Here is a 27,202-nt window from a genome sequence, read left to right as displayed (position 1 = left end):
CTCTGTATACACACACTGAATACACACCTCTCTCAGCAGATCTTCACTGCAGTTTAACACACTCTACTGTCCGTGCAGATCAGAGGATCAGTGATCAAACACACTTTAACACAACTCATCTCTCGTTTATACCATCAGATCCTTCCTGATAATCACTGAACCACAAGCACTGACAAGCTATTCTCAGATGTGACTTCATTCACAGTTTCCTCTTTTGTGCGCGCACACACACACACACACACACATACACACACACACACTACACTACTCTACTCTGTCTGTAGTGGACATGAGATGGGGGTGGGTTATGTGGAGAAATTGGGTTCTTAACATGTATAGTTTGTACATGTATAAAATATTGCTTTCACTTTTTTTATCACTAGTATTAAATTTACAGTTTACAGTGTAGGTATTCTGGGACTGTGACCTCTGGGTGGGATGCTCCTCCTATAGTTCATTTATTCTTTATTCAACCATACAAGACATTAAGAACACTCTTATTTATAATGTAGTTGAACCACAAATACAAAAAGTACAACCGACAATGCCACAACAGACAATGAAAGGAATGTCAGCCAATATCAGACCTGCGACAACAACATTTTTCATTTAAGATTTCTATAACATTTTTCTTGAAACCCGACTCAGGGATAAAATGATCCAGCTTTAGTTTTTCTTTTTTTGCAGTGAATTCTACGGTGGCCGAGAAAGCCCAGCGCAGTGCAAATTGATAAGCGCTGCAAAAGCACAAAACACATCCATCAAAATTACAACACAGGCGCAGCAAATAGAAAAACGTGCTGCAAATACAACCACAACACAACGGAAGTGAGTCACAACACAACGGAATTTTCCCGGGGGACCTTAAAAGATGCTGTACCAGCTGTATACAAAGGACAATAAGTGGCAAACAAGCTTCTGAAAAGTAAGTTATGTTTATTACCTGTGATTACCACGGTTGTGTGCATATTATTAAAAGTTCTGCTTCACAAAACGCCTTGTTTGCCACTTATTGTCCTTTGTACACATAGTGAAGTCCGAGACGTTACTGAAGACGCAGCTTAGCTGGTACAGTGTCTTTTAAGGTCCCCCGGGAAAATTCTGTTGTGTTGTGACTCACTTCCGTTGTGTTGTGGTTGTATTTGCAGCGCGTTTTTCTATTTGCAGCGCGTTTTTCTATTTGCTGCGCCTGTGTTGTAATTTTGATGGATGTGTTTTGTGCTTTTGCAGCGCTTTTCAATTTGCACTGCGTTAGGCTTTCTCGGCCACTGTAGAATTCCAGTCTTTGGCTGCAGCAGCTTGAAATACAGACAAACCAACTACTGTATTCATCTTGGTGACCTGCATCATGATATGCTGAGCAGCACAGGTATTATAGACAAAAGATGAATACTGTATCAAAGTACACAGATAATAAGGAGACAAACCAAGAACAGTTATATAAGCATGTACCAGGGAATCAAGTGGCGAGTATGTAGTGGTGGCCAAACCTACAGCAGACTAAAGGGAGCAATGATGTGTTTTAAAAGGGGCTTTTCTGGCAAACCGAATGGCTGAGTGATAAAGCACATCAAGGTTCTGGAGAAGGCTTTTGCTATCACGTAATTAGTGGCACAAAAAGGGGGTATGCAGCGTATGCTTAGCATAGAGGCGCTGCGCTAGAGGGGGCGCCAAATCGAAGCCGGAAAATTATTTCTATTCGGCATTTTCTGTAAGAGCTGTTTGTTCATGTATGAAAATACACAGGGGCATCACCTGGTCTGGGCTTCCGGGGCTTTAGCCCCAAATACATTTCCAGTAGCCCTGAATCGTTTTGCTCAGCTCAGCTCAGCTATATGTGAGGTGGAGACAGGCCGCTGTCCGCTGTGAATGGAAAATCTCTTGACACGAATCACGGAGCCAGTTCAAGGATAAAGTTCCGCCTTTCAGGAGAAACCCTTTTTTTTTCCCGTCGTGGCGCACCTGCAGGACAGGTGCTGTATTTACAATATAACAGATCATAACAAGTACGTAAGTAGATGGTGAATCATAAAACTAATAAATTATAGAACAGAACAGGGGTTAAATAATTTTAGGGGGGGGGGTAGTATGTTTGCATACACCTCAAAGCGTATGTAGTTGCACCCCTGGCCATAATCAAACATAGGCAGGATAGTCATTTGGACTACGGTCAATTTAGTAGAGCAACTTAAGGAGGAGCAGGTCCTGTACAAATAGCCAATTTTGGACCTAACCTTAGACTGTAACTTGTTGATATGAGTTGAGAAAGACAAGATATTATCTAACCAGATACACAGGTACTTATATTCTGTGACCTGATTTATTTTATCACCTTCTACAGTAACGATATTCTGGTTGTTAGACCATGATATAGACCAATGATGAATAAATTGAAATTGTAATTTAGTTTCACCTCCTTAATTTATTGGTCTTGGTCATTTATTTATTAAGGAAAATAATCCAATATTACATATTTTGAGTGGCAGTAGAGATTAGTAGTTTGTTTGAACGTGAAATTAGTGTCAGGTGTTTTTAAATCAATGGGGCTACAATTAGGTGTGAGTGGGCACCTTGTTATTTAAAGAGTAGGAGTATATTTTCACAACACTTGTGTGTGAAAGTGTATCATGACACAAACAAAGACGATTTCTGAGGACTTCAGAAAAAGAGTTGTTGGTGCTTATCAGGCTGAAAAGTGTATAAAACCAATCTCTTTAAGGGTTTGGACTCCAGCAATGCACATTCAGACACATTGTGTACACATTGAGGAAATTCAAGGCCCCTGTTATCCTCCCCAGGAGTAGAACCTTATCCCACCTGTGAAACATGGTGGTGGTAGTGTCATGGTTTGGGCCTGCTTTGCTGGATCTGGGCCAGAACAGCTTGCCTTCATTGATGGAACCATGGAATTCTGGTGAAAAATGGTGAAAAAAGAATAAAGTTATTTTTTTTTAAACAACAAAGACAAAATCCTGATGAAAATCCCTAATCCAATGGAAATGTTTGGAAGGACCTGAAGTGAGCAGTTGATGTAAACATGGTTTTGCCACTTGCAAATATGGAATATTGGATATTTTTTCCTCAATAAATAAAAACCAGTTATAATATTTTCTGTCTTATTTGTTTAATGATCTTCTCTTTATCTTCTTTTTTAAAAATCTGAAAATAGTTTAGCCATAATCATGCAGAAATACAGATATCCCTCTACGTTGGTCTGCCTTAGTGTGCCTTACTCTACCTCAATCTACCTCGTTCTATAATTCATTCTTCATCTCTATGCCTTGCTCTGTTTCATTTTACCTCATTCTGCCTGACTTTATCTAACTCTACATGAATCTACTTCTCTCTACCTCATTCACAGTGGACATGAAACATTTAATTTAATAGTCACGAGATTGGTTGGTTGAAGAGCCCAAGTATATATCTAGCGGTCACTATTAAAGAAAAGAGCTTGTTGTTTGTGGAGATTATGGATGAAGAAGAAGCTGAACTAGGCTAATGTGGACCATTTGCTCAGAGATCTTTCCTGCAGAACCCTGAGCAGAACTTTTCAGATGCTTTTCTGAAAGCGAGAGGTTTTGCAGGTGTTTATTCTCTCTACATGAAGTCCGTGCAGAAACACTGCAGTGCGTCCACCGCAGGTAACTTACTGCCATCCAGTGAACTAGCTTGTTCATATCGTCGCTGTCCAATGAAAAGCACTTATCTTCAAAACAGCAACTTTACAGGAGAGGGAAAAAACCTTCTTCAATTTCAATGGAAGTCAATGTAAAAAATGTTTATTTCAGGTCATTTTGAAGAGTTTCTATTGGTCCGTTCATCAAGAAATTTTGGCACAGTGTAAGGGACAGTTTGTCTGTTCAAATTATGTAGTAAACTAAAAATCGATAAAAATGGAGATAAGTGTTTTTCATAGGACAGCGACGATATACATTTAGGTATTTAGAATGTAAAGTCCAGAGTTCATTAAGGCTGAATGAAACGTACATGATTTAAGTGGATATTGAAACACCCAGGCGCTGTTTGGTTGATAAACCGTTCAGTTTGGAAGTTAGAAGGCTTGCTGTGTAGCTAGCATCTTCTAGTTAGCGTTAGTTAGTTAGCTAGCATTGGCTAGCTATGGTAAGATAGCTAGATAAGTAGCTAACGCTAGCTTTGTTATCTTTTAATTGTCAGTTCATCTAGACTTTCGGTAAGCTACCTCTCGCTGCTCTGCTGGGTGGGTGCATCGTTTGGCTCGTTCCATGCGGCTCACAGCTGCTGCTTTTATAGTAACATTACCCTCAGTCGGGTGGTCTGTACATCCCAGCTGTTCAGAGGAAGAATAAAAACGGAGGAAAAATGCCTCGGACTTCAGCTTATTTGTCTGGCACTAATGCTCCTGACTCAAAAACCCTCTCCTCCATATAGTCCTGGTCTAGAAAGTGCTCTCCACTAACCCCTAGCATTGCAGCTAACCGGAGGATTCTCGCGCTTCAGTGCCGCGAGCCCCCGCTGAAGAACAGCTGTCCGCTTAAGAGGCGAGGTATGAAAGTGAAAGTGAATCTTTTTCTCATTCTTCAGCCTATAACAGGGGTGTCAAACTCATTTTGGCCGAGGGCCACATTAGCATATTGACTGTCCTCTGAGGGCCAGATGTAACTTATAAACGTAATAAAATGTAACCAGATGTAATATAAAATGAATGTATTTACTCCTTAATGTTACATAACTCTCAATATATTATTTATTCAATCAAATATTACAGTTGCATGGAAAAAATGTTTGCTTGCTGCTCTATTAACATAAATCCTTTTAATTTGTCATGTTATGAAATCCAAAAACTCCATCAGTCAAGAACCAAACTATTCAAGTGAATAGAAATGACATAAAATACAAGTTATATTAACTGTGATCAAAACGTTTGATACTGAAATAAGGCTTAATAAATATAAAATCAAAAATTGTGAGCTGTTAAGAACATGTGACAGATTTAGCAGTTCCTCAGATTTAGCAGTTCCTCAGATTTAGCAGTTCCTCATACAACCACTAGTGGGAGCTGCTGGCCCGCAGTCTTTACTTAGTCAGAGCTACAGCCCAGCCACGGGCTACAGGGCTCAGCTGAGCCAGTCTGGAGCGTTTTTAAAATTTGTAAGTTCTTCTGTGTATGAAATAAAATAACCCCACTAACCGGATAATACAGCTCTCTACAGTTCATCTTTCAGCCTAAGCAGCTAACAGCAGCAGTTCAGAGCAGCCGTCACGGAGTCACTGCTCGGATTACATTAAAAACAGGTCAGTTAGCGCGCTGCTAACCTCATGATGTTTATAACTACGGAGTTTAGTGAACACACCACGGCTGCAAGGTTAGACTGTTGAAGGCTACTGAAGACTATTAAAGGCTATTGGAGGTTATTGAAAGGGTTTTTGGGGGCAGAAATCAGTACAGGCTGGTTAGATAAGTGATTCACGTCCTCGTCCTTGCTGTGCTGTGGTGAAACTGTGACTAGCGCTGTCACAGTGATGTTTATTAACGTCATTAAAACAGATTTTGTCAGCTATTGTCTTATAAATATTTACACATAACTTATATCTCTCCTAAAAAGCGTTTATTTTGGTCAGTAACACTCTTCGTAACACAAAAGTCATACCGGTCTTTCGCCTTGAAGCACAGCCGTCTGTCTGCATCAACTTTTCTTTTTCTGGATATTATGGGATAAACATTTGTATGTCTCAATTACACCCAAAAAGTTACGCCTTCCCTCCGGCAGGGTTTCCACATCAATGACTACACTGCCGTGTAGTGGCAGTAAGCCGTAACTTCGCGGGTAATACAATCGACAAGCATTGTGGGAAATGTAGCTTTTGGTCAAAAAACACTTCTGACCTATTTATTATAGACACTAAGATTTTACAAGCTCTCGCGGGCCACATAAAAGGACGTGGCGGGCCACATTTGGCCCGCGGGCCTTGTGTTTGACACATGTGGTGTCACGTCTTAGCCCTGTCTCATGTCTCTGTGTGTCTTCCCCACGTGACCTGTGCCTCTCTGTGTCTCCTGTCAGTAGATTTCCACCATGTGTTTCTCATTTGTAGCTCCGCCCCTTCCCCAGGTGTTTCCAATTTTAGTGTGTTTTATGTTACTATAAATAGCCCTCCTCTGCCACCTTGTCCTCCGTCGGTCTTTGCACCTTCCCATGTCGTTTTGTCTCTCAGCGTTTCTCTGTGTTTTCATATCCCGTTTCCTAGTTCAGTGTTTATCTCGTTTTACTTCTAGCTCCTTGTTTATTTTGCTTCTTTTCTCCCTTGCCCAGTTTAGTTAATCCTGTCTTGTTTTAGTTCCTTGTTTGTTAGTATTTGGTTTATTTTATTATTTGGTTATCCTTGTTCTGTTTAGTTATTTTAGTCTTGTTTCAGTTACTCGTTTGTTTCTTTAGTCTCCCTGTTTTGTTATCGTTAACCCCTTATTTGTTTTGGTTATTGGTTATTTGTGTATCTTTGTTTCATGTTACTTGTTTTCTTGTTATTTATTTATTAAATTATTATTTATTTTCACCCTACCTGCACTTGTGTCCGCCTCCTCGTCTCCCTGCCTGGGTCATCCGTGACAGAAAGACCGTCCAAACATGGACACAGCAGGTTCTGCGTGGACTGGCACCAGGATGGCGATTCGCCGTACTCCAGGCGGGATCCCGGCACAGGAAACCTCGAGGCCTCATGGACGCCGCAGGCCTCGGGGTAAGCGTTCTAAGGGGTCCCACCAGCCTGTAAAGGAGCCCTTTTCCGGGGAGGATTTTCTTGGGGGGGGGCTAAGGGTTGGTGCGGTTAGCCTCGGTGCCTCCGTGTACCCGAGGCTCAAGGAGCGGGATCCGTGGGACTTTCTCGGGTGCGCTCCCAGCAGCTCCAAGGACGAAGAGGAGCTCTACCCTGCACCAGCCCGCACTCCATTGCCGTTCCCCCCAGGGGCGGTGCTCTACCCGGCTCTCGGCCGCACAGCTCCTAAGGCCATCCCAACTCCCGTGACTCTCGCGGCCAAGCCGCTGCGCTCCATGAAGCCCGCGGCCGAGCCATGCTCCGTGACTCTCGCGGCCGAGACGGCGCGCTCCGTGACTCTTGCGGCCGAGACGGCGCGCTCCGTGAAGCTCGCGGTCGGGACGCCGCGCTCCGGGAAGCCCGCAGCCGAGACGCCGCGCTCCGTGACTTCCGCGATGGCAGTCGAACCGCGCCCCGTGTTCCCCGCGGTTGCTGCCGAACCGCGCTACAGGACCTCCAACCCGGCGAGCCAGCCGCGAGCAGAGACTTAAGCCCGCGGAGACTTTCCCCGCGCTGGACTCAGCCGGAGAGAGTAAAAATCCGGTTCGGGTTTTTGCGGCAGCTGCAGCGCAAGCTCCTCAGGTGGAGGAGCTGGCTTTCATGGCGGCTGCAGAGTTGGATTCCGCCGCTGCAATCCAGTCTCGCTCTGTGACTCTCTCCGTGGCGACTCAGCCATGCTCCGGGATTATTACCGCGGCGAACCAGCCGCGGTCAGTGACTTTCCCTGCAGCGGTCTCTACCAGCGGCCCCGCGCTGCCTACTGTGGACTCTGCCGGCGAAGCTGCAGCTCCGTTCCGGGTTTTTGTTCCACCCGCAGTCTCAAGCCCTACTGCTGCTCCACTGGATCTGCACACACCCAGCTCCGAAATTCTCTCGGCGGCCACGCCCATCTCCGAGGTGTCTTCGGCTGCTGAGCCACGCCCCCGGACTCCTGCCGTGTCTGCAGAAGCTGCACAAGCCTCTGTGTCTGCAGAAGCTGCTCAAGCCTCCGTGTCTGCAGAAGCTGCTCCAGCCTCCGTCTCTGCAGAAGCTGCTCAAGCCTCAGTCTCTGCAGAAGCTGCTCAAGCCTCCGTCTCTGCTGAAGCTGCTCAAGCCTCCGTCTCTGCTGAAGCTGTTCAAACCTCCGTCTCTGCTCCAGCTGTTCAAGCCTCTGTCTCTGCTCCAGCTGTTCAAGCCTCCGTGTCTGCTCCAGCTGTTCAAGCCTCCGTGTCTGCTCCAGCTGTTCAAGCCTCCGTGTCTGCTCCAGCTGTTCAAGCCTCCGTGTCTGCTCCAGCTGTTCAAGCCTCCGTGTCAGCTCCCGCTGCCAGAGTCGCCACGCCGCCAGCACCAGCTCCCACTGCCCGAGTCGCCACCCCACCGGTTCCTGCTCCCGGGAACTTTGTTTCATCCCAGGTCCCATGTACCCAGGCAGGCATCGAGGTCCCCGGACTTTGTCCCCAGAACTGTGCCCAGGCTGGCTCCTCAGACTTTGCCTCAGTCTTTTCCCCAGACTTTTGCCAGCCCTGGGCACCCACCTATGTTTTTGGTCCCTGTGTCTCTCCCTGTCTTGGTCCCTGTCTCTGTCCATGTCCCTGTACCCGTGTCTGTCTCTGTTTCTGTTCCCGTCCCTGTTACAGTGTTCGTTTCTGTCCCTGTTACTGTCCTCGTCCCTGTTCCCATGTCTAGTCCCGTCCAGTCTCCATCTCCTGTCCAGTTCCCCGTCCAGTCTCCGTCTCCTGTCCAGTTCCCCGTCCAGTCTCCGTCTCCCGTCCAGTCTCCTGTCCAGTTTCATGTCCAGTCTCCTGTCCAGTCTCCATCTCCTGTCCAGTTCTCCGTCCAGTCTCCTGTCCAGTTCTCCGTCCAGTCTCCTGTCCAGTTCTCCGTCCAGTCTCCACCTCCTGTCCAGTTCCCTGTCCAGTCTCCCGTTCTGTCTCCGTCTCCTGTCCAGTCTCCGTCCACCGTCCAGTTCCCTGTCCAGCCTCCATCCCCTGTTCTGTTTCCAAGCCCTTTCCAGTCTGCGTCCTTGTCTAATGTCCAGTCTCAGTCTCCTGTTCAGTCTCCGTCTCCTGTTCAGTTTCCTAGCCCGGTCCGGTCTCCCATCCAGTCTCTGTCCTCTGTCCTGTCTCCGTTTCAGTCCCCGGTCTCGACTCCTGTTTTCCCCGGCCTCTCCCTGCCGCCAGCCCCCGGCGTTCGTTTTTACGCGCCTCGGGAGCTGCGCGTTTAGGGGGAGGCTTCTGTCACGTCTTAGCCCTGTCTCATGTCTCTGTGTGTCTTCCCCACGTGACCTGTGCCTCTCTGTGTCTCCTGTCAGTAGATTTCCACCATGTGTTTCTCATTTGTAGCTCCGCCCCTTCACCAGGTGTTTCCAATTTTAGTGTGTTTTATGTTACTATAAATAGCCCTCCTCTGCCACCTTGTCCTCCGTCGGTCTTTGCACCTTCCCATGTCGTTTTGTCTCTCAGCGTTTCTCTGTGTTTTCATATCCCGTTTCCTAGTTCAGTGTTTATCTCGTTTTACTTCTAGCTCCTTGTTTATTTTGCTTCTTTTCTCCCTTGCCCAGTTTAGTTAATCCTGTCTTGTTTTAGTTCCTTGTTTGTTAGTATTTGGTTTATTTTATTATTTGGTTATCCTTGTTCTGTTTAGTTATTTTAGTCTTGTTTCAGTTACTCGTTTGTTTCTTTAGTCTCCCTGTTTTGTTATCGTTAACCCCTTATTTGTTTTGGTTATTGGTTATTTGTGTATCTTTGTTTCATGTTCCTTGTTTTCTTGTTATTTATTTATTAAATTATTATTTATTTTCACCCTACCTGCACTTGTGTCCGCCTCCTCGTCTCCCTGCCTGGGTCATCCGTGACATGTGGCCTATAACATTTTACTACACCCAGTATTACTACACCCAGGGGCAATACAAAAGTGCACCACCCCATTGCAACGATTTTTGATTTGGCTTTTATTATCTATTGAGGAACGAAGTTACAGTAGACTAATAGTTTATGTTAGTTAGGCCTCTGAGAACCAAGCTCGTGACGTCACTTTAAGCGCTGGGACAAGATGGCGCTGCGCTTACTTAAGAAAATGACATTTAGATTATTAATTATTTTAATTCAGTTTCACTGACAACTGTTAAACTTATCAAATTTGTAACAGTTAAAATACATCTTGTGAATTATACTAAATACTTGAAGTGTTTCATGTCCACTTTAACCTTGCTCTGCCTGACTATACTTTACTCTACATTACTCTACTTCACTTTACCTCTTTCCTCCTTACTCTACCTGACTCTACATCTCTTTACCTTGCTCTTCCTCACTGTATCATATTCTGCCTTTTTATACCTCATTCTACTTTACTTTACCTTGCTCTGCTTCACTCAGTCTACATTCACTGTAATGAATTTATTTATTTTAAAATGCTCTCTTTGTTCACTGCATAATTGAACTGTGTGTCTAAAATGCAGCCTTGTGTTTTTTTTAAGCTTCAGGCACTGACAGCATGGCAATGAGCTCAGACCATAGACTTCCTTTTATAAACGAGAAGCATAGCTTAAATATTCTATATGCAGACATTAGTCATTCTCTCCTTCCTGTGGTCACTAGTTTTTCTCTCTGGAATTTTTTGTGATAATTATAAATGCAAACAAGGCAAAAACCGGGTAATCCAAAAATAACAGGCAAAAGTTCAGAAACCAAAACAGACAATAATACAAGAAAAGTTTGCAAAAAACAAGACCAAAGATTTAACAGACCAGCCGGCTTAAAAACACAAGATAATAAGCAGATGAACAACAGGTGTTCTTCAAAACTGAGGTGGGTGCGACCTTCTAAGATAGGGAGGGGTATTGCTTGGGTCACTCCTGACAGAGCGAGAGACCAGTAATTATCTAACAAATCGTACATGACCCTTCAGCATCATTTATGTTGACCTTAATATTACTCACACGAATAAGCTGGAATATCGAGTCTTGTAACGTCACAGAGTGGAGTCAGACACATGCGGTAAAAACTAGATGAGGCTTTAATATAAGTGACAAAATCAGAGAGCGTAGTAGTAATGCAGGCGAGGGTCAGAAGCAGAGAAACAGTAATACATAAAAAACAATACATCAGAGCCAAATCACTAGACAAAGAGTAATCCTGAGCCAAAAGATAAAGTCGGAAAACTGGAAGAGCACAAGGTAAACAAAGCAGAAAGGGCGAGACCAAAAAAAAGAAAAAATGGGTCATACACGATGTTACAAACAGAGACAGAACGCTCTGTATCTAGCTGGATAACAGTGGCAATACTTCGCAGAAAACATATGAAGTTAATCACACACAGCTGAAAACAATCTCAGAATTCCGGCGATGATGAGAGAGAAAGCTCGCTGTTTGGTAGAGTCCGGACACATGTCAGAGATAGATGCATTCTGGGGGTTGGAATCCTGAAGTGGAGATTGTCTATTGAAAGATACAGAGGAGTCCTGGTTTTGGACTACACAGTCTGTATTAACAACTGTATACAACTTTGATTGTGACAGGTTTTCTTTTTATAATTTTTTATATTAATATCTTAGCATTTTCTTAGGCTAGCAAGCTAACAGGCTAAAATTAGCACACACACACACAGCAAGCCCCCCTCTCTCTCTACCACACACACACACACAAACACAGAGTAAATTGGTTACTTTTAAATCCAAGTAATCCATGAAGTAACTCCGTTGCTTTTTAAAGGGTTAATCAGTAATTACTTTTTCATAGTAACTACACCATTACTGGTTAAGACACTCAAAATTATTAAACTACTGCAATCGTGAACAGAACAGGCCATCCTAGCAAGATTAACTTCTGTCAGAGAACACACAGATGGTGTGCTTGTTAGGTCTGGTAGATGGTAGTTCTCAGTCCTGACCCTGCCAGTCTGCCTGTTCCGGACTCTGAACTTCCCCTCTGGACTCCAGTTCTCAGCGCGCACAACTCACCTGAACTCTCACACTCATGAAACGCTATAGTGTTCCTGCTCACCAAGCTACTCATTGCTCTCATCTATTTTCCTGTTTTCCTGTATAAATACCCCTCACTTCCTTCCTGTCCTTCCTGCCTAATTGGTTCTCCTTTTTAAATCCATTTCCAAACTTATCTGCATCTTAAACCTTCTTTCTAAAGGCCTCAGAGAGATGTTTATGACCATGTAATCCACTCACTTCAAAAAGCAAAAGCAAACTTTACTAATGTCTGCGGTTTAAATAAGACAGACTATTTCAGTGTCTTTTCTAGTATCTGATTCTAATTTTAGACATGTTTAGTATTACAGCCTTTTGCTGTTGCTAAGACCTATAAACAGGTACTTATAACACATTTTTTTGGAATTACTTTCTATTAACCTGATACACTAAACTATAAGATCATTCTACTCAAAACACTCATAAACAAGTGAGCTAAAAGTGTGTTTTAGAGAAGATGAATGAGTCACTCTCTAAATGGGTATTCCCCTTCTCCAAGCTATGGAGGATGCATAAATGAGATATAGCAGTTGATGCTTTTCATGACTGGATTCGTCTTGCTACGCTATTTCCCTGTTGCTAGGCCAGGAAAACATTGCTTGTGATGTTGATGTGCTGCTGTGGCCAGACCGAAACAGAAGACAGGATGCAGCATAGCTGTGCATCTTTGTGTTGGTTGGGGTCATAGACTGTTCACATTGTTTTTGTTGGAAAAATAAAGTATATTTGTAACAGTGTATTTGTGTTCTGAGCATGAAAATGTTCTGAAATATTTTACAGCAATGAGCTGTATGTAGTACATGTAACACTTGATTCACATTAAGCACATAAGTGTTCAACTGGATCTTATAAAGTTCTGTTCAAATGATGATTTGTGGGTTATCTGACAACAAAAAAAACTTTTGAGAAGAGATCATTTTTTTAATGTAAAGTTAATGTTAATTTTGCAGGAGAATTAAGGGGTTTGCCCATTGTGTTTTTGTTCATGTGTAGAGCTCTGAGAATATGAGACATATTTCAGAAAATGTGTAAACATGTTGTCTTTGTCTATAAGTAAAATTTGTTTGAATGACAAACATTTGTCAATGCAAAAAAAAGGAGACAAACCCTTTACATTAATACATTTCTGTTTAATTATATACGTAATAGGATTTGAAAAGTTAAAGCTTGTCAGAGAAAAAAACACAAAAAAAACAAAAAACAAAAAAACAGTTCACTTTGTTTTTTGAGAAGCTGAAGTTGCAGAAGTGCTCTACTCCAAACTGACCATTCCCTCTCCATCAGCAGTGCTGTAATGAACTCTAGCAGGATCTGACTGAGCTGTTGACAAAACAGAAAATACATTTACATTAAATAAATGAATGAATATTGAATTCTAGGCTACTAAACACAACACTCAAAACTAAACACTTTTTAGAATGTGTTCAGCGGAACCTTGAACAAAAGGTTTTATAAATAGCGATCAACGTGATTAGGATCATTTAAATGAGCCTGCGAGTGAGTTCTCTATGAATAGGTTTGAATGGAGCTAAAAGCTAAAAACTTTAAATTAAACATATTTATGTTATATGTATTTATGTTATATATATATATATATATTTTTTGTTGTTTTGTTTTGTTTTTTGTTTGTTTGTTTGTTTTTTTGCTCTAAATATATATATATATATATATATATATATATATATATATATATATATATATATATATATATATATTTTAGAAAGTACAATAATGTATTTTACAAAAAAAATATATAGTGATAAAAAGATAGTGTGCCTGCCATCTGGCTATTCATGATTCAATATGAACCCAATTATACAGTATTACTGATAAACATTGATGAACCATGTTCTAAATCTTAATATAAATCAAATTGTTTGTATAATTTGTACCTTTGGTTCTCTTGGTGCAGTAAACCACAGCTACTATAATGTGGAGAAAGATCACTGTTGCCAAAGCAAACGGGACGAAGGGGAAAGACTGAGGAGAACCTGGAACAAGAAATGGACCTTATTTTAGAAGATACAGATTTTCCATTTTTTTAATGACATCTATATGTTTATTGTTACATGTCTTCACCAAAAAACACTTTATTTTAACATTTAATGGAACCCAATATAAAAGTATTTTGTTCCAGTCTTTTTTCATCATTCCAGCCGGTTCAACTGAAAGACTTCACATTATATTAGCATGTGAAAAACTTTGTGTTAAATGCTGTCATACATTTACAGAAAATACTACAGTGTTGTTTTTAATTGGTGTACTAAACTGTGCTGTGTTGGTCACTGCAGGAGACTGTGTACTTTTAGTTGGAGCTCCTGTAGAAAGAAAAGAGGATTAACAATACTAGATTATTTTGTAAAACTGATGTAGACACCTGAGCATTGGTGTAATTTAATAGAAATCAATACTTCCAATATGATCCCATTGATAGTGATAGTTTCGCTGCACATCTCTTTATTGAAAAACAATGCACAATGATTTACATTTTTAAAACCAAATGCTGAATTCATGTCAGAATTGCACTTAAAATACAATCAGCTAAACTGCATTATATTACACTATACAATGTGTGGCGCTGCAAATGTTCAAAAGCAAATCACAATGCAGAGAGATTGCATTCCGTGCATTCCAAAATTGGGGCGGGGCTAAAATAAATCAGTTAGAGTAAAACTCAATAGGAATCAGAATCAAGATTTATTGGCTAAGTATGCTCACACATACAAGGAATTTTTGTTTCATTACAGTAGCTCACAGTGCGAGATAACTGACAACATTACACAGTAACAGGTACCCATCTAGACACACATACACACCTGTAAACATACATGTGCAGAGTTGTATATTACAATAAAGTGTTGAGTGCAGCAGCAAAAGACATAGTACAGAGTAAATTAGCCATATAAATAGAAGAACAGAAATCACCAATGAGTTTGAGGTGTTTTGAGACACAGGCTCAAGATAAATAAAAGTGCAGTACAGAAAAATAGAGTGAACAGAGTGAGAGAGGATTTCTTGTATGGATTGTGTTGGGGGGTGTAACAGACAGTATCCATAAATGTGGTGTAGTGTTCAACTGTTCATGAGTGTGATGGCATGTGGGAAGAAGCTTCTCTGAAGCCTGGTAGTCTTAAACCTCAGTAGCTTCACACCAATGGTTCTCTCTGCAGACCTGATGATGCGCTGCAGTCTGTAGGTGTCATTTTGGTGGCTGAGCTGCCCCACACTGTGATGGATGCAGTGAAGACAGATTTTATGGTGGCAGTGTAGAAATGCACCATCAGCTCCTGGGGCAGGTGGAACTTTCGCAGATATCACAGGAAGTACAGCCTCTGCTGAGCTATCTTGATGATGACACTGCAGTCTCATTTCAGGTCCTTGGAGACTGTAATTTCAAGGAACTTGTAGGAGTCCGGTAGCGTTACCGTACTGTTGAGGATGGGCTACTCCTGAAGTCCACTCTTATTTCCACTGTTTTTGCTGTGTTCAGCTCCAGGTCGCTATGGTTGCTCCAGAGGACCACCTGCTCAACAACCCATCTGTAAGCAGACTCAGGATTTTAACTGAGGGGTCTGTGGTGGTACACTGATTTGTGAAAAGCAAGAAGAGCAGAGGGGAGAGGACACAGCATTACTGAGCTCCTGTGTTGGTGGTCCAGGTTCCTGAGGTGATCCTTCAGAGCCTTACCTGATGTTCTCTGCCGGTGAGGAAGTGTTTGATCCACTGGCACATGAAGGCTGGCACACTGAGTTGGGTCAGTTTGGACCCAAAACTGGACAATCGAGATGCTGAAGGTTGTAAGTCCCATATTCACTGCATCGTCCACCGAACTGCAGGGTTCCAGCTGGGGGAAAACGGTTAAGGTCGTCAGCCTGTGGACAACCCCAACTGGCCTTTGGGGGGGTCTTTTGTTGCCTGAGAGGCTGTGCAGGCATTTCCAGATGGCATATACAGTCAGCTTCTTTGCAGCTCTGATATCCCTGTTCAGTATATTCCTTGGCTTTTTGTAGAGCACATGGTCCCTACTCCTAAATGCTTCCTCTTTAGACTGACGCAGCTGTTTCAGTTTGGTGCTGAACCAGGGCTTGTCATTATTGTAGCTAATGCGAGTCCTGGTTGGAACACAGATGTCCTCACAGAAGCTGATGTAGGATGGCACTGTGTCTGTGTATTCCTCCAGGTTGCTTGTGGCATCATCATCATCATCATCATCATCAACACAGACTCCAGTTAAGGACTTTTCAGGATCAAAGTGATGTCTGTACACCAGTCGTAGTTGAAGTAGAAGCAGATTCGGACGCCTCCAAGCTTCACCGTGGTTTCCGTGGTGTGCTCACATTATAGTATATTTGAGACATACTGGATTTTCTTAAAACAACGCCTTCAGCGGCCAAATTGTTGCGACACTGCAGGTCACTACAGAGTCCCTATCTGAACAACACCAAAATTTCATCTCAACTAGACAATGAAAAGCCTGCCAAAAGCCAGCTGACTGCTGATTGACTGATGGTGTCCAGATATTTAAATTAATGAAGTTGCCCTTTGAATGTACTTTAGAGGTAGTTAAATAGATTCTGTATTCAAAGTTTCAGCTTGACCATATGTACGATTGCTAAGAAACAGTTATTCAGATTTGACCCCGCCCTCTATTGACATATATTTACCAAGTATGACAGACCACCTCATCACCTCCCAATCATGCCTTGAAAATGCCTGTGAAGTTTGTTTGAAATAAACATAAATGGTTAAAATATAGCTGTTGGAGTTGGCTTCGGTCCAAAAGGACTATTTAACAAATTTCTACTTTTTCTTATTGAACAATGAAGTTGATGCTCTTCCGAGTATTTTAATACCAAAGCTGTCTGGACTGGTCAAAATTCCAAGGACTTGTTTGCAAGAGTATTTTGCATATCATGCAAATAAGCAAAAGTGAAGTAGGCGGAACTTTATAGCTGTGTCTCAGAGGAAAAATAATAATAATAATAATAATAATAATAATAATAATAATATTTAGAACATAAAATCAAATCATTGCTGTAAAACACAACAACATTGTTAAATCTTACCTATAGCCGGAGTCATGGTGGTGTGTTCAGCAGTGGGGCTTTGAGGGGATGGTGTAATTGAAGTGCTTGGGCTGGTTGGCCTGGGGATCACTCTAGAGGGCTGTTTAGTTTTTGTTGGAACCCCTGTTTGAAGAAAAGCATCATAATCTTGGAGGAACAACACAGAAGCAAAGAGCTGACTGCAGAGTGATTGAACAAAGTTATTTAACTGAGGGGTTTGAGAGGCTGTGCAGGCATTTCCAGACGGCTGATGGCTCGTTTGTGGACATCAGTCTGCTCAGCTTGGTGAAGTAGTTCTTCTTTGCAGCTCTGATCTCTCTGTTCAGTGTGTTCCTTGGCTTTTTGTAGAGCACATGGTCCCTACTACTAAATGCTTCATCTTTAGACTGACGCAGCTGTTTCAGTTTGGTTTTGACTCAGGGCTGTTCATTAATGTATCTAATGTAACATACTGGATTTTCTTGAACAGCGCTTTCAGTGGCCAAATTGTTGCGACACTGCAGGTCACTACAGAGTCCCTATCTGAACAACACCAAAATTTAATCTCAACTAGACAATGAAAAGCCTGCCAAAAAGCCAGCTGACTGCTGATTGACTGATGGTGTCCAGATATTTAAATTAATGAAGTTGCCCTTTGAATGTACTTTAGAGGTAGTTAAATAGATTCTGTATTCAAAGTTTCAGCTTGACCATATGTACGATTGCTAAGAAACAGTTATTCAGATGTGGCCCTGCCCTCTTTTGACATATATTTACCAAGTGTGACAGGCCACCTCATCACCTCCCAATCATGCCTTGAACATGCCTGTGACGTTTGTTTGAAATAAACATAAATGGTTAAAATATAGCTGTTGGAGTTGGCTTCGGTCCAAAAAGACTAGTTAACAAATTTCTACTTTTTCTTATTGACCGTTGAAGCCCATGCTCTTCCAAGTATATTAATACCAAATCTGTCAGGACTGGTCAAAATTCCAAGGACTTGTATATTTTGCATATCATGCAAATAAGCAAAAAAAATTTAAATTGAAGTAGGCAGAAATTTATAGCTGTGTCTCAGAGGAATAATAATAATAATAAAAACAAAATAATAATAATAATAATAATAATGAAGAGGAAGAATCAAACATTGCTGTAAAACACAGCAACATTGTTAAATCTTACCTATAGCCGGAGCCATGGTGGTGTGTTCAGCAGTGGGGCTTTGAGGGGATGGTGTAATTGAAGTGCTTGGGCTGGTTGGCCTGGGGATCACTGTAGAGGGCTGTTTAGTTTTAGTTGGAACCCCTGTTTGAAGAAAAGCATCATAATCTTGGAGGAACAACACAGAAGCAAAGAGCTGACTGCAGAGTGAATGAACAAAGTTATTCTGTCAAAAAAAACTTTTTTGAGAAGATTTTGAGAAGTCAGTGCAGAAACACACCCAGATTATAATTTATCTTAAATAGACAGTTTGGTGTCCGTGTATTTATTTCAAATAAGGTTACTACATCTATGCAATCCCCCATATTCTTTAGTGATATGAGTAGAGAGAGATTAGCTAGAGAGAAATCATTAACCAGCTAAACTCTCCTTCTGTACTGAACAAGTACAGGAACAAAATGGAGGTACATGCACACACAGCGGCTTCTCTCTCTCCTGAGGAAACAGCATTTTTGCTTTTTTTTCCTGTAAGTTGCAGTGTTTTCATATTTTTTGTCATGTGTTCACGTCTTGAAATGCACATGCAGCCGTGAGTTCCTGCTTGAAGCCGGCAGAAACTCATTTTGGAGTTCAACCATGAACTCTGAGAAGAGCTGCGAGCCTGCGGCTAGCTCCGGACACCACAAGCGGTGTGAGAGGAGGCAGAGGAGGGGCAAGTGCAGAGCTATCGGTGCAAGGCTAGCGGCTAGCCCACACAAGCCAGCTATTCCCCCTATGATTCTGGATAATGTATGCTTTCTGAACAACAAACTGGACTACATCCGCTTACTTCAGTTAATTTGGAAGACCGTGAAAGACTGTTGAGTTTATGTGTTCATGGCTCAACAACAGCATTCCGGGTCAGATCGAGCGGCTAACATGCTATCGGGCGGACCGCGTGCTCACTGAAGGAGGTAAGACCTGCTGTAAGCAGACTCGTCACTGTCCTGGATCAGACCAATGACTGTCAAATAATCTGTAAACTTCAGGATTTTAACTAAGCGGTTTGAGGACATCAGTCTGCTCAGCTTGGTGGAGTAGCTCTTCTTTGCAGCTCTGATCTCCCTGTTCAGTGTGTTCCTTGGCTTTTTGTAGAGCACATGGTCCCTACTCATAAATGCTTCCTCTTTAGATTGAACAGGTGTTTCAGTTTGGTTTTGACTCAGGGCTTGTCATTATTGTATCTAGTGTGACATACTGGATTTTCTTGAACAGCGCTTTCAGTGGCCAAATTGTTGCGACACTGCAGGTCACTACAGAGTCCCTATCTGAACAACACCAAAATTTCATCTCAATTAGACAATGAAAAGCATCCCAAAAAGCCAGCTGACTGCTGATTGGCTGATGTTGTCCAGGTATTTAAATTAATGAAGTTGCCCTTTGAATGTAATTTAGAGGTAGTTAAATAGATTCTGTATTCAAAGTTTCAGCTTGACCATATGTACGATTGCTAAGAAACAGTTATTCAGATTTGGCCCCGCCCTCTTTTGACATATATTTACCAAGTATGACAGGCCACCTCATCACCTCCCAATCATGCCTTGAAAATGCCTGTGAAGTTTGTTTGAAATAAACATAAATGCTTAAAAATACAGCTGTTGGAGTTGGCTAATAAAAAGTTTATTTTGCATATCATGCAAATAAGCAAAAAAATCGAAGTAGGCGAAACTTTATAGCTGTGTCTCAGAGGAATAATAATAATAATAATAATAATAATAATAATGAAGAAGAGAAAAAAAACCTGAATATAAACAATAGGGTTTTACGCACCTTTGGTGTTCAAACCCTAAAAAGTAAAAGCCTAACGCATTCATGAGCTATCTACAAACAGTTGAGGAAATCTACATAGTATTTTACCTTCAGCAGTGACTCTGATGTTGATGTATTCACTCTGTTTTACATAACATCTGTATTCTCCTGCATCCTCTTCAGTCAGGTGTGATATGAGTAGAGAGAGATTAGCTGGAGAGAGATTATTAAACAGCTGAACTCTGTTTCTGTACTGATCACTCTCACTGGATATCTTGTACCAGGCCTGTCTGTTTTTTCTGAGTTTCCTCCAGGTGAATGTATCAGGTGTGGAGTTTAGATCAGTGCAGGAACAGGGCAGCAGTACTGACTCTCCTGTATGAGCTGTGATACTCAGTGTTTCTCCACTGTCCACCAGAGTGCATCCTGCAGACACACATCAGTAACATGCTAGTTATACATTCTCTAATTGTTGTTCTCCACCAAGGTTTGAAAGGGTTTTGGAACATATCTGAAGCTTATTTAGAATATTTAGAACATATAATCAAACATTGCTGTAAAACACAGCAACATTGTTAAATCTTACCTATAGCCGGAGTCATGGTGCTGTGTTCAGCAGTGGGGATTTGAGGGGATGGTGTAATTGAAGTGCTTGGGCTGGTTGGCCTGGGGATCACTGTAGAGGGCTGTTTAGTTTTAGTTGGAACCCCTGTATGAAGACAAGCATCATAATCGTGGAGGAACAACACAGAAGCAAAGAGCTGACTGTAGAGTGAATGAACAAAGTTATACTATCAAAAAAAAGATTTTGAGAAGTCAGTGCATAAACACACCCAGATTATAATTTATCTTAAATAGACAGTTTGGTGTCTATTTATTTATTTCAAATAAGGTTACTACATCAATGCAATCCCCCATCGTATTTAGTGATATGAGTAGAGAGAGATTAGCTAGAGAGAAATCATTAACCAGCTAAACTCTCCTTCTGTACTGAACAAGTACAGGAACAAATGTGGTGTACAACAGACTGTTATTTAAAACAGTGTGAGGCAGCACAAAAAATGCTACCGTTACTAGATATTTCCTCCTATCTGCTTCTAAATTGAAATTTGTGCAGATGAATGTATCCAGTATGGAGTGCAGATCAGTAAATTAGCAGGGCAGCAGTACTCCTGTGCAGCAAAACTCAATTGCATGTTTGTGTTTCATTTATATAAATGTCTTTGATGGGGTTAGGGGAAAAAGTGTTGTCAGGCATATTTTACAACATATGTGACACAGATGGATTGTTTGTGTTGCTTTGAGAACATCAATAAAAAATACAATTTCCATTCGGATTTGGGCCACTTGCCCACAAAACCACTAATACAGTGGTACGAAAAAAGTTTGGACACCCCTGATAATTTTCACATATTTGCTTTATAAGTCATTGGTTGTTTAGATCAGCAATTACAGTGAAATTTGAGAAATGAAATTAAGTTTATACGATTTACAGAAAGTGTGCAACAATTATTTAAATAAAATTAGGCAGGTACATGAGAAAGGGTGGCCAATTGCAAGTTAATCTCCTCAAATGACCTAAAAAACAAAGATTGTTCAGCATCATGGTTTAGGAAAAGTACATAAGAAGCTATTCCAGAGATTTCAGCTGTCAATTTCCACTGTGAGGAACTGAGTGAGGAAATGAAAGATCACAGACACAGTTCTAGTAAAGACCCGAAGTGGCAGAACAATCTAACAATCTTAGATAATCAGAGAAGGATGATGAGAACAGTCATCGTCAACCTACAGTCCAGCTCCAAAGATCTACATCATCATCTTACTGCAGATGGAGTCACTGTACCTCATTTAGCTATTCATAGCACTTTACACAAGGAAAGGCTGTATGAGAAAGTAATTAATGCAGAAGAAGCCTTTTCTGAGCACACGCCACAAAACAAAGTCACTTGACGTATGCTAAAGCTAAAGAACATTTAGACAAGCCAGCTTCATTTTGGAATAAGGTTTTGTGGACTGATGAAACTAAAATTGAGTTATTTGAAGGGTGGTATGCATGGTAGAAAAAGAACACAGCATTCCAACACAAACACTTTCCTGCTCCCCACAGTAATATTAGGTGGTGGTTTATCATGCTGTGGGGCTGTGTGATCAGTGCAGGTACTGGGAATCTTGTTAAAGTTGAGGGTCGCTTGGATTTCAGTCAATATCAGCAGATTCTTGAGAACAATGTTTAAGAATCAGTGAGAAAGTTGAAGTTACGATGGGGCTGGATACTTCAACAAGACAACAACCCTAAACACTAAACTCTGCTCAAAATCTACTAAAGCTTTCCTGCAGAGGAACAAGTACGTTCTGGAATGATCATCTCAGTCCCCAGACCTGAATATTATTGAAAGTCTGTGGTGTGATTTAAAGTGGGCTGTTCATGCTCAGAAATCATCTAACCTGAGTGAACTGGAGATGTTTTGTAGAAAGAATGGTCTAAAAAACGTCAGACTCTCATTGGAAGCTATAGAAATATATGTTTTAACAAAGCCTCAGGCAAATAAAAACCCATGACCCTTGATAATTCACTGTAATGCATGACTTCAAGTGGTTTGTTGCTATGCATAAATTAGGTTAAAATACTGACAGTTACAGAAGTTGCTAGTATTGACTGAATTAAGTTCATTTAGTCGTTAATGCATTATTAGTTAACACAACTGAATTTTTGGAAAAAGTATAATAAGAATACTTGAGCAGTTTCTTAGTAAGTTGTAAAAATTAGGAAGTGTTACTGTAATCAAACACTTATTTATTAATCGAGAAATGTATGAATATTATTTGTAACAGTATAGGGCCTACCTCTAACAATGAGTCTGATCTTGATGTATCCACTTCCTTTAGCATCACATCTGTACTCGCCATCATCCTCTTCAGTCAGGTGTGATATAAGTAGAGAGAGATTAGCTGGAGAGAGATTATTAAACAGCTGAACTCTGTTTCTGTACTGATCACTCTCATTGGATATATCCTCCCAAGTGTAGCGGTTTGTGTTTAGCTTCTTCCAGGTGAATTCCTCAGATGCGATGCGGTCGGTGCAGGAGCAGGGCAGCAGTACGGATTCACCTTCACGTGCTGGGATAGTCAGTTCTTTTTCTCTGTTTACCAGAGTGCAGACTGCAGACAAATACATGCAGGTAACATCAATCAAATTGCTACTTGACACTGATTCCTTTAACTTTAACTAAAGTCTTTTTAAAGTATGTGAGTGGGGTCTTAAAATAGGATGTTCTTAGGCCAGTAGCCATGTCATAGCTAAGTCCCTGACCCATGATAAACCACTCTGTCGTATAATTTATATGGCTTATTGCTTTTATACTCTTTATATTGTTAATATTGTTCACTCTGGCCTTCATGAAAGAGTGACAAGATGCAAACCAAGAAAGACATAAGAACAGAAGAACAGTATCTTGATGCACAAAGCTGATAAAGACAAATCCCAAAAAACTCGCAGCTGTAATTACAGTAAAAGGTGGCTCTACTTAAAATTGATGTAGGGGCTGAATACTTTTGCATTTAATTAAAAAAATGGAAAGCCATGTATAATTTATGTTACCCTTCACAATTATGGTACCACTTTAAAATAAGATTGCCTTTATAAAGGGTTTATAAATGGTTTACAATTAGCTTATTTATGATTACTAATTAGGTTGTAAATGCCTTAAAAATCATTAATAATCAGTTATAACACATACATAGAAAGGGCAACAATGACCTCTTGTTTGCCAAATACTGAACCCACAACCATCTATATTGTTACCCTTTCTATGTATGTTTCATAACGGATTATTAGGGGTGTGACGAGATCTCATGGCACAAGATCTCGCAAGAGTAAAACGTGAAGATATTTCTCGTCAACCTTAAAGCTCACCTTCCGCGAAAATCCGATTTTTCTTGTTTTTTGTGGAATACAGTAGGTCTCTCCGAGTTGAATGTGTACACCTGCACATTAAACTGTTTTGCAGCCCCCATTGTCTGCAGGAGCTAAGCAAAGAAATCCCCCCTCCCCCCCTCCGAAAAACGGGTGAATTTTGAATTATCTTTCTGCCTACGTAGGCAGAAACTCACAGACCAGCCCACCTTGGCTCGAGAAACTCCCAGAGGCGGAGCTGAAGCGACGCAACATCACCGCTCATCAGTTAGGAGGTGGGAGGCAGTGAGCGGCAGAGCGGTGGAGGGGCGTCGCAGTGCTCCTAGCCAATCAGAGGAGAGATATTTGCATGCTGTTTGCATGTATGAATATTCATGAGCAAAGCTGGAATCCAGTCATTTTGGACACACCCCTAAAACAGTCCATTAAAAAAGAGCTATACAGAGACACCTGAGCACTTTTTTTTTACAAAAACGGCTCACATGTCATTCATTCATACTAGAGACCACAACTAGACATTTTAAAATGAAAGAAAAAACGACGGAAGGTGACCTTTAAACCTTTCTCAGAAAAATCTGGCAACACAGTAGCAGCGAGTGTGGTGGCTGAGCAGTGAGTGCAGCTCTCAGCAGAAGAGGAAAATTCGGGCATTTTCATAGAACAGAGGTCACTAATGGGCGGACCACGGTCCGGTTCTGGACTCAAACGTTGTCCAATGCGGACCCAAACCTACTGAGAAGGATTTAATTGTATACACGCTTGCGGCGCAGTAAATCACAGACCAATCACGTGTGGAGTAAGATCACCAAACACTCTCTTCAGTCAATCAGATCTGTGCAGACGTGGTAAGGAAAAAAATAAATATATAAACACACCGCTCCTCACGCGGGATTGAACCCGTGTTGTCAGGGTTGCGGTCCCGCTGCTCCGGCTGTTGAATTGGGACGCGGCCGTGAAAAATGCTTTTATAAGGAGATAGGGAGCCCGAGAACGGGCGGAAAAACGAGAACGGGTGGAAACTAAAGTCACGCCGAGCGCAAAAGAGACAGGCGAGAATGGCTAAGAGCCATTTATTATTATTATTATTATTATTATTTTTTATCATTCAGTTCAAACAACCTTACAGGATATAGCGCTTAATTATAACACAAGTTAAGCCTGTCGAAATGTTCACTAACTGGACCATACTGAATTCTAATTAAATACCCCTGGTATAGAAGATGCTTCTTCTTTTAAGTTGAATGTCCGGCTGCATTTTGACTTTCCAGTGGAAACAATAAACGGTAACAGAGTGACGAACAAGACACAAACCATATATAAATACTGTAAGTAATCTACTAATCCCTTAGCTCTGTACTGTATTTAAAAAAATGTTCTGTGTCTGTTCGCACTTCAAGCATAGTCTTAATAACTGGTTATGGTTATGCATAGTTAAATTCCAAGAGATTTAGGATAAAAAAACACAAACCATAGGCTTAATATGACTGGTTGTGGTTTGCACTTTTTGTTTGGACTATATAAGACCTAGAAAAGTTTTATTTGTATTTTTTATTCTTATTTCTATTTTTTTATAGAGTGTGTGAGAGAAACCAGTCTGTTTAGTGTGCGATATATGATTTTGTCAAATAAAACTCTAGTTGTCAAGCCATTTTTAATTTTTGACATTTTCTTTAAAATGTTATTTTTTAAATCTCGTCTCATCTCGTTCTCGTGAACACAGTATCGTGTCTCGTCTCGTCCCGTGATGTAAGTGTCTCGTCACACCCCTAATAACATGACATCTCATGTATTATTGCAGTATATTCATGTGTCATCTACGTGATGTCCATATCCATATGGGTTCAGTCAGATTTTAGAACTGGATGTATTTCATTCCAGTAATAATAGTAATTAAACAGTGTTTTACCTTTAACAGTGAGCCTGATGTCTGTATATTCACCATGTTTAACAGCACACCTGTACACTCCATCATCCTCTTCAGTCAGGTGTGATATGAGTAGAGAGAGATTAGCTGGAGAGAGATTATTAAACAGCTGAACTCTGTTTCTGTACTGATCACTCTCACTGGATATCTCCTCCCATGTGTATCTGTTTTTGAGTTTACTCCAGCTGAAAGTATCAGGTGTGGAGTGTAGATCAGTGCAGGAACAGGGCAGCAGTACTGACTCTCCTTTATGAGCGGTGATTCCACTTTTTGTCAGAAAGCATCCTGCAGAAACACATCAGTAAGATAAGTTTATTCAGCTACTCTTTGATTCTTGTTATATTTTCAGAGTTTTTCAGAATGCCAAAGCTTTGAATCTTTAAAATGAAGAATGAATCACACTAACCTTCAGACACGTGAAGTACGATGAAGAGAAGATAGAAGTTCAGCATCTTCCTCACTATTAAACTAGCTCTGTATACACACACTGAATACACACCTCTCTCAGCAGATCTTCACTGCAGTTTAACACACTCTACTGTCCGTGCAGATCAGAGGATCAGTGATCAAACAGACTTGATCAAAAGTCACCTGACTTCATAAGTCAACCACAGACGATGACTCAAAGATGTTAATTTAACTTGTGACCTCACCTGCTGTTTCCTTTTCTGATGTGCATCCGTGATGTATGTTGTTTTTTTTTTCAGAGGGTTCTGTCTCTATGGAATACGTTTTTGTTTGTGTGTGTGTGTGTGTGTGTGTGTGCGCGTTTGTGCATTTAAGATGCAAAGTTGTGGTTTGGAAATTAATTGCTAGCAGCCTTTTTTTAGTAGGGTGAAGGGGGGGGGGGCATAACTGTGACTTCCTTTATGTGTTTGGAACATGAGCGTCTCTTCCTCTGTGCACACGCACAACCTAAATGGGTCACATTAAGTGGAACTTGTCTGCAAACCAACAAATGGATTTTCTTGATCTTATAAGCAAGTTATCTCTTTCGGTATAAAACCCCAATATTTGTAGCAATAAAGTGGAGATTAATTTAGAAACCTCAAGGCCCTGTCCCACTGCGATTGCGTCCACTAAATATCCACTAAAGTACGTCCAAATTTCAGTGGACGCAGTTTAGTGGATATTTAGTGGATATTTAGACGCTATACGAACGTAGTTTAGTGGATATTTGGACGGCACCGTCCAAGTGGACGTAGTTTAGACGTTGCCGTCCACTTTAGACGCAAAAGTGGTTTTGGTACCTCCCAAAATTTTCGGAATAGACGGCGACTAATATGGACGTAATTTAGTGGATATTTAGACGCAGTACGGACGTATTTTAGTGGATATTTGGACGGCACGTACAGGTGGACGTCGACGTCCAAAAAAATATTTTTTGCTGCCTCCCGGTCTGGTCCAGCACATGGAGGAGTATGTTCTGCTGCTGCACCATCACTGCAAGGAATCTGTGGTCCATGGTTGTGTAGAAGAGAATAGATGTGCTCTCTCTTGTAGCTCAAGAAGAAATGATGATTCACTAGAAAAAACAACCATATATAGTTGGAAGTCGACGTCCAAAAAGTGGACGTCAACTTCCACGTCGACTTCGCAGTGCGTCTATATTTTGGACGCAG

General features: G+C 41.3%; 2 protein-coding genes across 2 annotated transcripts; both read right to left on the bottom strand.

Moving 5' to 3' along the window:
* Positions 1-12,948: 12,948 nt before the first annotated feature.
* On the bottom strand, positions 12,949-20,345 carry LOC111197520 (uncharacterized). Its single transcript, XM_049485326.1, has 6 exons — positions 20,330-20,345; positions 19,852-20,169; positions 17,977-18,099; positions 16,816-16,938; positions 13,642-13,740; positions 12,949-13,069 (listed from the first exon to the last, which is right to left on the bottom strand). The coding sequence occupies exons 1-6, from the start codon at positions 20,343-20,345 to the stop codon at positions 13,002-13,004; spliced, it is 747 nt and encodes a 248-aa protein (XP_049341283.1). The 3' UTR covers positions 12,949-13,001.
* A 2,195-nt stretch (positions 20,346-22,540) lies between these two features.
* LOC125804909 (cell surface A33 antigen-like) lies at positions 22,541-26,032 on the bottom strand. The gene is made up of 3 exons (XM_049484872.1): positions 25,987-26,032; positions 25,563-25,865; positions 22,541-22,902 (listed from the first exon to the last, which is right to left on the bottom strand). The coding sequence occupies exons 1-3, from the start codon at positions 26,030-26,032 to the stop codon at positions 22,541-22,543; spliced, it is 711 nt and encodes a 236-aa protein (XP_049340829.1).
* Positions 26,033-27,202: the final 1,170 nt, after the last annotated feature.

This window comes from Astyanax mexicanus, chromosome 1, assembly GCF_023375975.1.
Source record: "Astyanax mexicanus isolate ESR-SI-001 chromosome 1, AstMex3_surface, whole genome shotgun sequence".
Classification (NCBI taxonomy): Eukaryota; Metazoa; Chordata; class Actinopteri; order Characiformes; family Acestrorhamphidae; genus Astyanax; species Astyanax mexicanus.
Note: the sequence above shows the minus strand (reverse complement) of the source record. Positions and strands in the feature narration are given on the sequence as shown.

Excerpts from the sequence above, each read along its gene's own strand:
- LOC111197520 (XM_049485326.1), bottom strand. Across the intron at positions 16,939-17,976 it reads CACCATGGCTCCGGCTATAG|GGGTTCCAACAAAAACTAAA; the intron begins GTAAGATTTAAC and ends TTCTTCAAACAG. Across the intron at positions 13,741-16,815 it reads CACCATGACTCCGGCTATAG|GTTCTCCTCAGTCTTTCCCC; the intron begins GTAAGATTTAAC and ends TTCTTGTTCCAG.
- LOC125804909 (XM_049484872.1), bottom strand. The coding sequence starts at position 26,032 with ATGCTGAACTTCTATCTTCTCTTCATCGTACTTCACGTGTCTGAAG. Across the intron at positions 25,866-25,986 it reads CGTACTTCACGTGTCTGAAG|GATGCTTTCTGACAAAAAGT; the intron begins GTTAGTGTGATT and ends GTGTTTCTGCAG. Across the intron at positions 22,903-25,562 it reads CATCAGGCTCACTGTTAAAG|TCTGCACTCTGGTAAACAGA; the intron begins GTAAAACACTGT and ends ATTTGTCTGCAG.